The sequence below is a fragment of the Colius striatus genome, chromosome Z (assembly GCF_028858725.1).
Source record: "Colius striatus isolate bColStr4 chromosome Z, bColStr4.1.hap1, whole genome shotgun sequence".
Classification (NCBI taxonomy): domain Eukaryota; kingdom Metazoa; phylum Chordata; class Aves; order Coliiformes; family Coliidae; genus Colius; species Colius striatus.
The window spans coordinates 5,316,575-5,331,565 of record NC_084790.1 but is presented as its reverse complement, the minus strand read 5'-3'; the positions used below and the strand labels follow the sequence as shown (position 1 = coordinate 5,331,565).

At 43.7% G+C, this 14,991-nt stretch overlaps 1 protein-coding gene across 1 annotated transcript; it reads left to right on the top strand.

Moving 5' to 3' along the window:
- The first annotated feature begins 10,611 nt into the window (after window positions 1–10,611).
- LOC133628793 (homeobox protein Hox-B9-like) lies at window positions 10,612–14,786 on the top strand. Its single transcript, XM_062018166.1, has 2 exons — window positions 10,612–11,119; window positions 14,551–14,786. The coding sequence occupies exons 1-2, from the start codon at window positions 10,612–10,614 to the stop codon at window positions 14,784–14,786; spliced, it is 744 nt and encodes a 247-aa protein (XP_061874150.1).
- The last annotated feature ends 205 nt before the right edge of the window (window positions 14,787–14,991 follow it).

The window sequence follows — 14,991 nt, the reverse complement described above, 5'->3', positions numbered from 1 at the left end:
GATGTTTCCCACTCACACTGTTTCCCGCATGGGGAGGAAGTGTGTGAAGGGATGAGGAGGGTTTAAGACCAACTTTTTAGTGTTTTTCATATAAATGCGACAAGCACCTTCAGTTTGTGACGGATTCTGCTTGGGAATATGTCCATGACTTCTAAGAAGCAGACATCAAATGCTTCCAAATACTGATGAATGCGAGCTGCGAAACCCAGCTGCTATAACCATATTTTATTAAAAACGCCACTTTGTGAAGATCTAAGTAAGTCACAAAGAAGCCCATAATGAGATCTTGAGCTTCAATGTTATTTCCCTTGGATGATCTGTAATAGATTCTTCTATTATGTGAGTGTGTGTGTGTAATGGATATGTACACATATATACATTTACTGATATATGCTCACACAAACACTTGAAATCCCTCCCATCTCAGACTATTAATTATTTTAGCACTTATTCCCCTGACAACTAGAAGTTATCTTTCAGCTAAAACATCCATTTACTGTCTAAAAGCTCTAACTTATCTTTGATGTCTGAATTTAAAACGACTTTTAAAACTTTAGCAACAGCCAGAAAGGGGAGGAAAAAATCCCATTACCTTAAAATGTTACTCCAGCCCAAGAATTAAATCTAATACATCACCTACTTAGATTTGAGGTTCTTTTTTTCCCCCCTTGCTGTTATTTATTTTACACTTCAGCCTGAAATTAAACGGCACACGCAGGGGTTTTTTGCACGCTTGTCTTGAGTGCTTTTCTTTATTTATGTTTTCAATCTGCAATTTGGCATGGGGGGGGGGGGGGGGGTCATTCCGAAGTTGCAGCGGTGAAAATTCTGTTAAAATATATCCCTCCTGCCCGTTTTATCTGAAAGAGCGAGCTTTTTGTACCATGAGTTCAAGTGTGAGCACGACTTTTGTTTTACAAGTTACATTGGCATAAAAAGTTAATCAGAGGGTTTGGAGATAGAGAAATCAATCCTCTTTTAAGAAAAATATAAATTATTTAGCATTTTTTTTAACCGATTATCGGTGAGGTACGTGTGACTATAGCAGTTTGCACGTATGTCTGTCTGCAAACACGTCGCATGTATGTGAGAAAGGCATTTCATACTATAGGCCCCTCGTGGGTAAACGTAACCAAAGTTTTAGAGTAAACTTTAAGTTCTGTCTCTTGGCAGAATTGATTTAATTGATTTTTCCTGAAGCTGCCATTTGTGTACTAAAATGGAGAGAAAGAGAGAAAAGATGAAATAATGGGAACTCTGTATGTATTTTACAATACAGCCTGTACCAAAGGTGAGGAAATGGACGGTATTTTCCTTCCTCTACTCATTTAGATAGCTCTGACCTCGCACAAAAGAAAAACACAAACAACTCTCAGGTTGTCAATATTAAAAATATATATATAAATCTTCCCCCTCCTACGAATAGCTGTTTGGTTTTTCAGGGGATGGCTGTTCTTTGTGGGTTTGTTTATTTGTTTGCGGATTCCACCCTGTCTCCCCACCCGACCTGGTGTAAACTGTTTGAAGTTCAACAACATGGCTAAGTTTTATTGTATTTCCGGTACAATAGATTTATATACCGTCCCATCCAGGCTTTTAAGGGCTTTTCAAACTAAATGAAGCTAAGTTACAGTCAAGTTTCTGGCTCCTCCATGCACCTCTTGAATTGGAACGTTTTTTCTTCAACGAACTTTTATACTCCCCTAAACTTTCCTTTTTGAGACAGGGCTGTCTCTGCTTATTGTCTTTCCAGCCTTTATTATTTCTTTTGCTCATATCGTTTAGTTAGTTATTCCACTTGAGGACAAACTCCCATCTTACAAGGTAAGACATTGACTTTATCTTACATATATATACGTGTATATACCCCTATAAATATGTTTTGTGGCTTCACTCAGTGGACTGGGGGCGTATGGTCCTTTCCATTTTTCCTCTCAAATGGAAATTTGGAAGCTTTGTTTTGTTTTGGTTTGGGTTTTTCGCAAAACTTCCTCCTGAGCTGCCCGCAGCTCAGCGAAGCCCCTGGGCCTGGCCGCTTCCCAGCCCTTCTCCTCGGCTTTAGTTCTCTCTTTTAGCACCACCCAGTCATTATTTTATAACACGCTTTTCCAGCTCGGGGAGCGCGTTGAAGGGAGGAAAGGACACAATAAGTTTCTCTGTGCTGCTATTTCCACCTATAAAATACTCAGTGATGGATTTTTTTCCTTGCTTTAATTGATTCACATGTTCTTGACTTTTTCTTTTTCTTTAAATGGGTCATGTTATACTTGCTTTCAGGGGAGAAGAACATCAATTAATTTGAGTTGGGTGGGTTTTTTTCTGGAGATCACTGATTTAACTCTGTTCCGTGCAGAAAGTCATCCAAACTCTGGCAGATTTGGGGGAAAAAAAAAAAAAATCTGTTAATAGTGTTTTAATAGGAAGTCGTGATAAATCGGCTTCATATCGGAAACGATGCTTTAAATTAGCTTTTCAGAGGAGGCGGGGGAAGAACTTCAGGATTTTTTGGCCCTTTTTTTATAGCTGCGATAATCGCTTGTTTCTCAAAGTCAATAGCATTTTACTGTTTCCTCTGGTCTATTTGTAAACTATTTGTAAAGTCCTGCGGGAGGGATCCGCTCCAGACACTGTACATAGGAAATCATTTGAATAGTTATTTCGTGCAATCGGAGGGGTTTTATTTCGTCTCTGAAAAGATCCTTTTGTTGCTTTTGTTTCCTAGCAACTGTTTTCTATTATAAAAGTTCAGATTGCAGATGATGTCAAACAAAATGGCCGCCCAGGCGCCTTTCTAGGGAATTTTAGCCTTTGACCCAAGGCTGAACTAGAACTGCTCTGTGAATTAGGTAGTTTCATGTTGTTGGGCTTTTAATTTTAAACACAAGAACATCAAACTACCTGATTTACTCCAGTTATCCTCCTCGGCCTTGTTTGCGGAGGGCAGTTGCCCCGGGAGGGATGGGGAAAGGTTGACATCTCTGTACACCCCTCTCCTCCATCCCCCGGACTGCACCGACACCGGGCGCGGAGCCATCGGGTCCGTGTGTCTGTCCCCCCACCCCGCACAAGGCCCGGCTCAGGTCACAGAGTCGCCAAGCCCCTGCACCGGACACTACTGTGGCAGGGGTGATGGTTTCTTTGTTTTAAATCCCCGTTTCAGGGACCTTTTGCTAGACAACGCAGTCACGCCCCGAATCATCAAGAGCTTATTAAAGGTCTAATTAGGCTGCGGCGCCTCTCAGAGGCTAAACCCTCCCTCCCCAGGATCTGACAGCCACGCGTGTGCAAACCTCTCTCTGTGCAAGAAAGTTCGTGTCTCGCATCAAAATCTACCCCTGTAAATATAGACACAGCTATAAAAGAATATCAGTGTGTCTTATTTTGGTAGCTGTTATCTACAGCTCCATGTGAAGGCTAACATGGGGGTTTAGGGAACACAAAAAGACTGTGTCCGGCTCACGAGTTTAGTCGTCCCATTGACTATTGAAAGTCCTGCTGCACATGTCCGCAGCGCTTCCCAGTTGTGGTTTTGTCGGCAATATCTATAGGGACCGGGATGACGAGCAAGTCTTTGGCTTTTCATATGCAGGTATAAATACCGGGTTTAGCCATACGGGCTGGATTTGGAGTATTTAATTATCGAGGAGCTCCTGCATGTCGTAGGAAACATGCCCACATCTTTAGAGACTGATAAATGCATGATGAGAGACTGACAATTGTGGTTTGTACGCACACAACCACGCAAAGATGCGTGGCTGGTGCTCATTGCTGGGAGTTGATCTGTAAGTTCATCAAATATACAATCTGTAGGTGAACCTGGGAGAGGACCATGGCTGCGAAGTTCACAGAATAAAAGAGTAGAGGTGATGTTAGAAATGCCCACGTTTCACCACATCCTTCCTCCATATCTCAAAGTGGGGAATTTGGGAATATACTGAGTTTTAAATAAAATATTAAAAAACCAACATTTTTTTACAAATCCATATGATAAAGGAGGAGCGAGGAGGCCTCTGAAGGTTTGAGTGTGTGCTTGGATGAAGTCCACTCATCCCACTTTCTGCAAACTGAAAGTCCGTCGAGGTGTGTGTGTGTGTGTGTGTGTGTGTGTGTGTGTGTGTGTGTGTGATTTTTCCTTGCATTGGTGTTTCAAATACCCATAAAACCAAATTTCACATGATCCAGGCCACGGCTAAAGAAGCCTGGGAGTGGATCTCCTTTCGAGGTTTGAAGAATTAAACTTTGATACCATATCCAGGGTCTAAACCACCATCTGCTGCTCCTTTTTGTGGCCGAGAGGATTAGTGGGATTTCAGTTATGTCGGGTCGAGGTGGGGATTTTTTTTTTCTCCACTCACAGTGTTAAAAGAAGAAAAAACCCAACAAACAAAAAACTTGTATGGGTTTATAAACTGAGTGATTCTTGTAGGCATCGTGGCTATCTCGCCTATAAAACAAACAGCCGCTCAAGGCGGGGGAGAGGGAAAGTCAAATAGCGTAAAATAATTCGGAGTTTTCTACCTAAGTCACAAGCCTGTGACTCCTTCCTGAGAAACAACGTGCTGCTTGTGCCCTAACTCAAAGCCCTTAAACGGAAAAGGACAATCTGGGAAAGTTAATCATAAACTATTCGGTAATAATGTCCCCATAGGCAACCACTAACCTGCCTTGTAAATGTCTGGGCTTCTGATTTTGATCTCCCTCCTACCCACGTAAATACAGGAAACAAGGGCCAGGGAGGAGAATGGGGGATACAGAGCTGGGAAAGATCAGAATCAGGCCCGGGGGGGTTGGTGCTGAGGCCTGAAAACGGGAATTAGGACTCATTTCCCAAAGACTTTGGGAAAGGAGTGGGGAGCGGAGGGTGCGGTGGGCAGGGGGTCCTGCCTGTCCCACGGGCATGGCTGCCTCTGGAGTGGTTTGTTTCTCTTCTTTTCCGAATTAGAAAGATAAAAGCAACCTTACCTGGAGAAGCAGCTGCGTGAGGACAGCTAAAAAAAATTATAAATAATTATCCTCCGCGTAGCAATTTCCTGGTTTGCGACACGCTGAACATTTCAGTGCTTACAGACAAGGAACAACTGCGGTGAAGGCAACACATTTCCCCCAGTAGCGCTACTGCCAATGGACAGCCTGTCTGATACCACCCCGACCCGGGGTGAGATTTAACTACGGACCAAAGTGCTGTGAAAAGACCTCATGCGAAGGAAACACCCGCTTTTATTTTTTTTACTGGGGCTCATGCTATAGGGTTTATGGAAACCATTCTATAGAAACTTAATTCTTGTACCTGCGCTCGCATTTTCCCACCCTGTTCCCCTGCCTTGAGTAGGAGCGACAGATTTCTCACCATTATGGGCTGTTACTTCCCTTCCTCCAGACTAATGCTATTTGGAATATTTTTTCCTCTTTTTTTTTTTGAGGGGGGGCCCGTGGGGTGGGATGGATGTATCAGTTATATCGTAGTGACCCCAAAGCCGAGTCAGGATAATCTGCAGTAGCTCCCGTGGTGTAAAATCTAGGGCAGTTCATCTAGGCAGGCGTCCAGTTATTGCATGGGAGTTTAATATTATTTCAAGGAGGGAGGTGGGGGAGAGGGAGGGTGGGGGATGGAGTTAGTCTAGTAGCCAGAATGTGGGATCCCGAACAACAAGTAAACTTTATTTTAAGTTTCTCTCCTTCCAGCTTCCCTTTTCAAATGCGCATACTCTTTTACTTTACGGAGCATCGAAATGCTTTAGTAAGTGCTGAGACTACAATCATCATTTGGAATTGGGGTTTTTAGTCCGAGTATACTTTCAGTCCTTGGAAAATTGCCCACATGTGTAACTTGTTTTTGCTTCTCTTCAGACAAGGAATTCCCCCCCCTCCCCGCCCTCCCTCTTCACCACTTACGGATTTTTAACAGACGGCAGCATTCAAACTGAGAGCTAGCACAGGAAATGGCAAAGGTAGATGCTTCGGCTTTTAGCCCACAGAAACTTATTTCACCTTTTTTAAGGAAAAAAAAAAACAAAGAAGTTTTACTCTTCAGGAAGGACTCTTTTTTTTGTTGCGCTTTCGTGCGCTTGGAGGGGTCAGTGACTGAAGTTTCTTTCATAACCTCTTAGACCTGTCTAAATGTATAATTCATTAACTATGTTTGCTTTATGCTGGGATTTTATTTGTTTCCTGACCCTCAAAAAAAGAAGAAAAAGAGTTATTTTCTTGTTGTTGCTGTGATTATCACTACTACTGTTACTGTTAGCATAATTTCGGAATGCTTTCTATCGGTTAAAATAAACGCTCAGCCCTTTGAAAGTTGGGTTATCTCCGAATCTGGTCTCCAGACTCTGCATAGCCACGAAGTTCACTCTCAGCTTTTATCCTGTCTTACCTTATCGGCTTCCAAACTTAAACTGAAGAAGTAAATACGCCTCAAGTAGCGCAGGTTAGACCCTGCCGCCGTGTCGGCCCCTTGGTGTAAGGATCCTGGTGCTCTCCACGTCCTGCCCCGTCCGTACAGCAGGGTGAGGAGAAGCTCCGCATCCCCAGCCCTCCCCCACCCTTCTCCACATCGCTGATAAAGTGGCAAAATCAGCTGGAAGAAGGTGCCAGTGCTAATAAATGATAACAACCATCTCTAAAAAGTGGTTAAGCTTGTTGGCAGTAAGAAATGGCTCATCCGCATATTTTTCTTCCTTAGGCCAAAACTTATAAATCAGTAAAAGGAGGCAATTGCACAGACTTAAAATCTGCACATTTTGAAAATACTTTATGTTTAGTTGTTTTCAGCTTAGAAATGCCAACACAAAGAGCTGTTTCTAAGGATGTATTTTGGCAGTTGTGAATTTCAAAGCAGGATTTGGAAATTATTCCTTCTCTCTTCTAAATAATAAAGATAATTTATCAACAGTGTCTGAGTTTGGAAGCCTCTGGCTTTCTATTGGAAGTTGACAATACTCCGAATTTTTCCTCACAGCCAAATACACTTGGCGCTGGTCTTGAAAGCAGGAAAAAAGGTTTCATCTAGCACTATTTTTTTTAAAAAATAACTATTTCCAGTTCCACTTCCCTTTACCAGCTCACAACAATCACATATCTAAAATTAATCCAGTTTGCAAACTGAGCAAAACTCGCACATCCTGCCTCCTCTCTCCCCAAGATTCGTGCTTTCAGACATTTAGACTCTGCTCCGAGATCACTTTCTCCTTAGTTTTTCCTTCTTAAAGATTTTTTCCTTTTTTCTTTCTTTCTTTTTTTTTTTTTTTTTTCCCCAAACAGAAGAGCTTTTCATGTTAATTCCTGATGGGTTCTGTTTGGAGTTGGAAAATATAAGCGCCTATACAGTGTTACCCGAAGCAGACAGCACTGCACAATGTGGTCTCTCCGGGCGGGCAGACCTGGGATGAAGCTGTAGTTTGCCTTAAGCCCCTTTAAGAAAAGGCTACAAAGAGATGAGCTATGGGGATATATATAAAAAATAAACTACTGAACAAACGGAAACCTCCAGAGGAGCAAAAGCAAATGGATTTTGCAGATCTTCTTGTGAGGTTTCCATTCACTAGGGATCTGAAACTCCTTGGTTTCTGCCTCACGGCCACACTTCTAAGAGTCTTCTTGGTTTAAATTTATATACTACAGAAAATTATATACTCACATGCTGACATAGTTCATCATTATTTATAGGAGGCGCACCAGGATTTTTTCCAAGAATATATTTATTACAGGTAAGACATGGCCAATCTATCCAGCAAACAGAGAACAGGTGTTTTGCTTCAATTAACGTTCAATAATTCCATCTATACTTATTCAACACCAACACTCTACTACCAACACGGTTGTTTATCCATCAGTTGTATAAACAAATTTTCATGCGCCTAGCGAGTTTAATCTCCACAACACACCTAAATCAGTCCTTTCCTTTCCCGACCTCTCAAGATATCTGCCGAGTACCTCCGAATTTCTTGTGAAATAGTCTGATTATTAAAAATCATTTCTGAAGGGCAGTAAAGCCGGGAAATCTGACAATGTGAGCAATCAGCTTGCATTTTATGTCTGGTGACACAGAGTCTTTTCATTTCAAAACCTCCCCAACTCTTAAGAAAGTTGAGGAGGGGATTAGATAGAAATACGAAAAGTTGGCAAAAGCTGGAATTTCTCTCCTGGCTTCAAACAACCCCCGTTCGTGTGAGACAGACCGAGCAGAGCAGCGATCCTGCCCCGCGCTGCTTACTGAGGAGATTTCTCTGCCTTTCACCGGTTTAAATGTGGAAAAGGAGAAGTAGAGTTACTTTGCACTGACCCCCCACCGGAAAGGAGTGGAGAGGCTGTAGGTCAGTGAGGAGTACTCACCTGGTGACAATTCCTCGCGGCTGGCTTGGCAAGATCTTATGGAGAGGGCTCCCCAGCCACTACTCAGACCTTACCTTGCCTGAAGCCTGCAGACTGACTCTGCTTTTCAAGCACAGAGAAGATTTTGAGCTGGTTGGGGGCTCTTGCTATCTTGACGGATGCAAAAATTACAAATAAATCTGACCTCCGATGTTAAATTCTATCTCTCTTTGCCCATCACCCCGACCTTCTACATTTTTTTAAAGTATTATTTATTTATTTTCCGTTAAAATCATCTGAGTCTCATTTAGAGGAGCTCTACTCCTGGACCTGGGACCGCATGTCCCTTCACCAGTCTGCAGGGCAGATGCTAATGGAAAAATGCTTACAGGAATATTGGAACACCGAAGACTGTGGGGGTAGGTTTTTAAACACCTTCATATTATTCTAGTACCAGTAAACCACCTCCGATGGCAATTTCCCACATCCATTTTGTGTAGGCACGGACATATGGATGCATACGCATGCACTCTTTCCTACAGGCAGACAGAAACGCCAAATATATGTTTTCCTTCATTTCAGGCGGCTATTAGCACCTCTCAATGTTATTATTAGCCTGTTCATATAGGCTTCCATCTCTATACACTTCAAGAAAGATTCGTGATGATTTATCATACCTAGAAATCTCTTTGCCCTTCACTTAAATATCCTTCAGTGTTGGGGTGAGAGGGAGAAGGGCAATAGATTAAAGGAGGCAAATTGATCCAGACTGTTACAGCTGAAGTCCAGAGAAACACTTTTGCCGTAATCATGGAGAGCACCTTTTCCTTAACCAACATTTACGACGCCATCGGATCATCGTGCAATAAAGGGATTTATCATCATAACTTGGTAAAACTGACTCTGTTACCCCACATCATTCAGGCTGGGAGCCACTCTGAGTCCTAATCCTGTGTCAATCTGTCCCTTCGGTGGAAGGAGGAAAAAAAATCCCAAACCGTCGGGTTTTCGAAAACACACGGAAAATACAAGGAGGGGTGGTAGTGGGTGTTGTTTGACACGCACACACATCGTGGGCACATACATGTGAGGTGCAACGAGGCGGGGGGATGGGGTACGGTGACTGCAAACGCGAGGGACTTCTTTTTTGCCCCCTTTCTTTTCCACAGGCAATAAATTCAAGGCTATAAAAATCAAAGAAAGCTAATGTAAGTTTTATTAAACTATTTAGCCATCACAAGTTTAAGGCGTTCTGTAACAAAGCCGGATCAGTGGCGCACTGTATTTTACTAGCCTTGTAAAGTTAAATGAAGGCTTCTGATTTCAGCAATGTGGGAAACTATTTTTGTCCAAGCAAAGCAGTCCTGAGATTATGCTGCAAAATATGGGAACATATGCTTAGGTACAGCGACTTCTTAAGGTATTTATACAAACACATATAAAAGCATAAAGTCGCAGGCAGGCTTTGGATGCATACAAGCGTTGTGACTAGGCAGCTCGCTGGTCAAAGTTGCAATGCCACCTCCATGACACCGACATTTTAAATTTCATATTTATCCACATTATTTTACCATGTTAATAATCCCAACTGGTTAGTTATTTACAGCAGTCTCCCCGTTACTCTTGCTACCTAGATACACCCCTTCGCAGAAGTGCAGATCTGTGTGAGTGTATGTCTATCTGCCTGTGCCGCGCGCACACATCTGTATGTGTATGAAATCACTACGGGGGGGGGGGGATGTGAATTGTTTGTACTTATTCCCTGGTTTTCAGCTCTCCTACTCTGGAACCCGAGTAGCAAAGAATAGCTTTTATCTCTCTTCCCCCATGGTGGTTATTAAAGGCAGAGAGAGCACATCAGCATCTTTAAAAAAAATCCCATTAAATACACCCCTCGCCCCCCCGCGCTGTCCGGACACCCCCTAGTCCCCCTAAACAATATTTCGGGAGCAGATCTGGGAAGGCATATCAGCCCTAGCTTTGCCCGTTTGGTGGCTTTTCGGAACTACTGACGTTTTGCAACATTGCATAAACATAAAACAATCCATCCTTGATATGGAATGCAAGGGCGGATGACAGCGCAGCGCAGCCCCCTCGGCTGCGATTGATTTACGCCGAGGCTGACGCTTTATCAGGCACACGAAAAAAGTTTGACCAATCATTTTGCTGGGAGCTCACAACACAGCAGCCCAACTGTACTTTGTTGGCTGGGAAGTTGGAGAAGGGGGTAGAGTACAAATCTAGATCTGTCCTATATATTTTTTTCCCTTCATTGAACCGTGCTTTGTATGATGTCTGAGAATGTCCATTTCTGGGACTCTTAGCAATTATTATGTCGACTCTATTATAAGTCATGAAAGTGAAGACTCGCCTTCAGCTAAATTTTCATCTGGGCAATATACAAGTTCCAGGCAAGCTGGGCACAATGAGCATCTAGAATTCCCCTCCTGTAGTTTCCAGCCAAAACCTCCAGTTTTCAGCGCCTCCTGGACTCCTTTGAATCCACATTCTTCTGGTACCCTTCCTGCCGTCTACCATCCATATATTCAACATCAAAGCGTCCCATCTGATAGCAGGTATCTACGGAGCTGGCTGGATCCAGTGCCCAGAGCAGAGAACCTCCCCGGGCAGGGGTCTGTTAAGGCAGAGCCGCTGCTGGGCCGTCCCGGGGATGTCCATAAACAGGGGACACAGGAGTACAATTTAGAAACTTCTGCTGCAAGGGAAGGGATCGTTTCCAATCAAAGGCCCAGCTTCGAGGACAATAAAGTTTGTGAAGGAAGCGAAGACAAAGACAGGACAGATCAAAGTAAGTTATAAAAGTGAGGAAGTAAACAGTATAAAAGCTGGAGGAGGTGCAATAAAAGGGGACAATGCTGCGTAAAGTTTAAAATCAGGGCTTAAAGAAAAGTCTCAGCTTGCTGAGCCAACCTAAGGGGAGAGATGGGGAGGGGAGAGGGGTGGTATTGTCTCTGCCGGTAAATAAAGATAAAAATAAAAATGAGCATCGTCTCTGAGCTTAAACAGTGTCCAGAGAGGACAAAAGCTGGAGCGAGTCACACTCTTTCCTACAGAGCGCTGGCTCCGGCAGCAGAGACCACTTTAGTAAGCGGGAGTAAATCTACGCGGGTGCGGGCAATGGGGACGGGAAGAGACGGGGGGGAGCCAGCGGCTGTCGGGGAGGAAGGTAGAGAAGGGGAGCGGAGGGCGTCGGTGGGAGGAGAAGAAGAAAGGGGGAAAGAGGAGAAATTGTGGATAAAAAGTTCACGTGGGGGGAAGTCCACAGCAGCGGGGGCTTCTCCATGCCCGCCGCGCCGGTGTTTCCCGGCGGACGCGGGGCCGGGCTCGCTCCCCTCCTCAGCCCCTCGCCGTCCGTGCTGGCGGTAACCTGCTTGTATTCCTCTTGCTTGTTTGTGTATTTGGTGGGCTTTTAATTGTTTATTAAATGCAACCGTTCAGGGTATGAATATTTCAAAGCCACGCTCCTTCCTAGTGGAAAAAAAAAAAGTAGGGATGTGCTTCCAACTTAATTAGCTTTTATTTGTAATGTAGCCAGATTGAGGAAACAGTTACACTTTAGCATGTTCTTTTTTTTCCGGGGGCTGGCTTGTCTTTTTAACTCACTAAAATACAAAAAACCCCCCAAACACTCACCTCGAATATATTTAATAATGCTATCAATAACGTTATTAATAATACAATTATTATTGGTAATTATAATAACGCTAATAATAATACTTAATAATAATAATGGCTTTTGAGTAAGAAAGAATCCATATCTTCACCTTGTGCACAGCCGATTGTTACCTGGTTTCCATCTGAAAGGTAAATTGGAGCCCAAGCTCAAGCAAGAGGCAAAGAGAGAAACTTGGCTTCACCCCCCTATGGTAAATATTTTGCAGTGAAAGCCGAAGTTTTCCGCATTGGCCCCCGCCGAGGATATAATTCCTCGGCGTCTATGCAGGACACACTAACACAGTGATTCCTTTTCCCGTGGAATTAACTTTTTTTTTCTCCCTCCTCTCAATATGGAATTGCAACAGAGATTTCCATTACCTCTACATGGTTAAAGATATAGTATATTCTTTCCCCTCATGATTTCCTCACCTCCTCGTACAGGATGTTATGGTGACTTTTTTTGCACTCCCTCCACCCCCCCCCCCCCCCTTTAGCTTGCACACAGACAGACAGGCACACACACACTCACACACACACAAAAAGAAAGTCCCAGTCTATTGTACTGGGCAGGGATCCAGAACAAACTGCAACCGTGAGGTGAATGATTTGAGAGAATTAAATATCCAGGTTCTATGCTCAATGTCCTTGAAATTGAATATATAAAAATCTTGTCCAAGAAAACGTTATTAAGTTATAAGTAAGTGCAGGGACCCACTCTAAGAAGATGCTGTGTGGTTTCTATGGCGTGTGGTTACGACGCACATTTTGTTTTAAATAATAGCTTAATTTGGGCTATGTTGAGAGCCTGCCAGGGCTGGAAGACGGAGCTGTTTTGCAGAAAGTACTCCCACCAATTTCACTGACTCTTTCAATTTTTGAAAGTATTTCTTAATAATGAATCTCTGCCCTGTGTATGGCACAAGGATCTGTTAATTTATTCACTTGATTTTAAAGAAAAGAGGTGCCAGAACCTCTTCCCATTCACTTCCCTGTTTAGGGATTTGTGTGTAGTGAATAGACAAAGCACGGTGGCATTTAAAATGTCTTCTTTTTTAACGACCCAAAATATGACCAAAAATAAACCCAAACCGAATAAAAATCTGTTACGAAGCAGAGCCCTCCATTGCCATTAAAGGATGGGTAGCAGGATTAACAGTATCAATTATTAATAGCTATCTTCCTCTTTAATATTTAATTCTGCATATTAGATCAAGTCAATTACATTAAGGAAATAGCCGTGCAAATTTGTAAGAGCCAGTACTTACAGAGGAAGATTAACCGGATTATTTTTAAAAAATATTCAATATATTTCATTTTGCGTAGAGAAAACGTTCTGATGGCGCGAGCGTGTGTGTATGTATATATTGATAATGGTCCATTTAATTGGTGTAAAGGTTTATGGCTTCAGTCATAATTTCAGAGGAGGCAAAGGAAATAAAATAGAAATACGTGGTCTGCCTATAACCCTTCATTTTGCTCTTTCCCGCCTCTCAGTTAGAGAATGGTCAGCTAATATTTGCATGTGATTAGTAAATGCTCTATTATTTACTCGAAACCCACTTCACCTTCGGGTGAGACCTTCAGCACTATTGTGTCTGTAGGGTTGGTATCTGCTCTCAAAATGCTGTTGCCCCCCCCCCCCCCCCCCTCCCCGCTTGAGTAGGCTAATTCCTGAAATGTCTTTCACAAAAGGTTCCCACGTAACTTCTCCCACACGCGAGGGTGACGGGCAGCCCGTTATTTCTTTTTTGGCTGCATTTGCAGCCCTGCAAATGTCTGTGTCTCTGGGTAACACTGTCCAGATCTCCAGCAGCAGAGTCCATTGCCGCCCTCAGAGGATGTTTATCGTATCGGGACTGTTTCTTGCCACACAGCAAAAAAATAGGCAGGATTTATGAAAGCTTTCGCCAGATCCCTTCTCCCTGCTCTTTTCCCGCACCATGTGTCTATACGAATAAATCTGCAGACACGTGGGAAAACATGTCCGAAAAATATAAGTATGAATATCCTTTTCTTTTTTTGCCTTTGTATATAGCGTGGGCAATGTGCAGATGGGTGTTATGCAAATCTCTAAGTACCAGGTAAACACCCACATAGATTTGCATCCAGACCTGTGGAAGGGGAGGGGGGCCCTGCGAAGGGCACGTGTGCACCCCAACATACGTGTGCGCATGGAAACACGCGTGTGCTCACACACATGTGTGTAGTGACTTGTGTGCGCAGACACACGTGTGTAGAAGCTTGAGTGAGCGGACACAAGTCTGTGTGTACTGACCCACGGGTCTGTGGGTCCCAGATCCTCGCTCCCCCTCAGCCTGGGAGGGACGCGGTGCGTGTGTGGCGGTTTTGGGGATCGCCCCCCTCCCCATCTGCGCAGCCTAGCCTCTCCCTGACCATCCCGCAGGGTTTTCCTGCGGCCTCCTCTCCTCACTCCTATGGCAAGCGACGTTTTTCACCGGACGTGCATATGCGCGTGTATAATCTCAATATTTGATGGCATGATTCAAACCTTCTGAGAAACACTCAAGCTGCACCGTATTGATCTTGCTGCTTTTCTTTCAGCCAACCCAGCCGCCAGCTGGCTTCACGCCCGTTCCTCCAGGAAAAAACGATGCCCTTACACCAAATACCAGACCCTGGAACTAGAGAAGGAGTTTTTATTCAATATGTACCTGACGAGGGACCGTAGACACGAAGTGGCCAGACTTCTCAACCTGAGTGAGAGACAAGTTAAAATCTGGTTTCAGAACCGAAGGATGAAAATGAAGAAAATGAACAAGGAACAGGGCAAAGAATGAAAAATAAGAAAAGCAACATCTCCCTCCACCCCCTTTCGCCCCCAGTTCCCACCCTTCACGGCCACGCATCCGCGCTGCCAAATCCCCCAAACACGAGGGGAAAACCTCGTCCTTTCCTATCTCCACCTTTGCATGCGAGATGTTGCTTATTCTTTTTTTTCCTTTTCTTTCTTTTTTTTTCTCCCCTTAGTATTGTCACATAGGA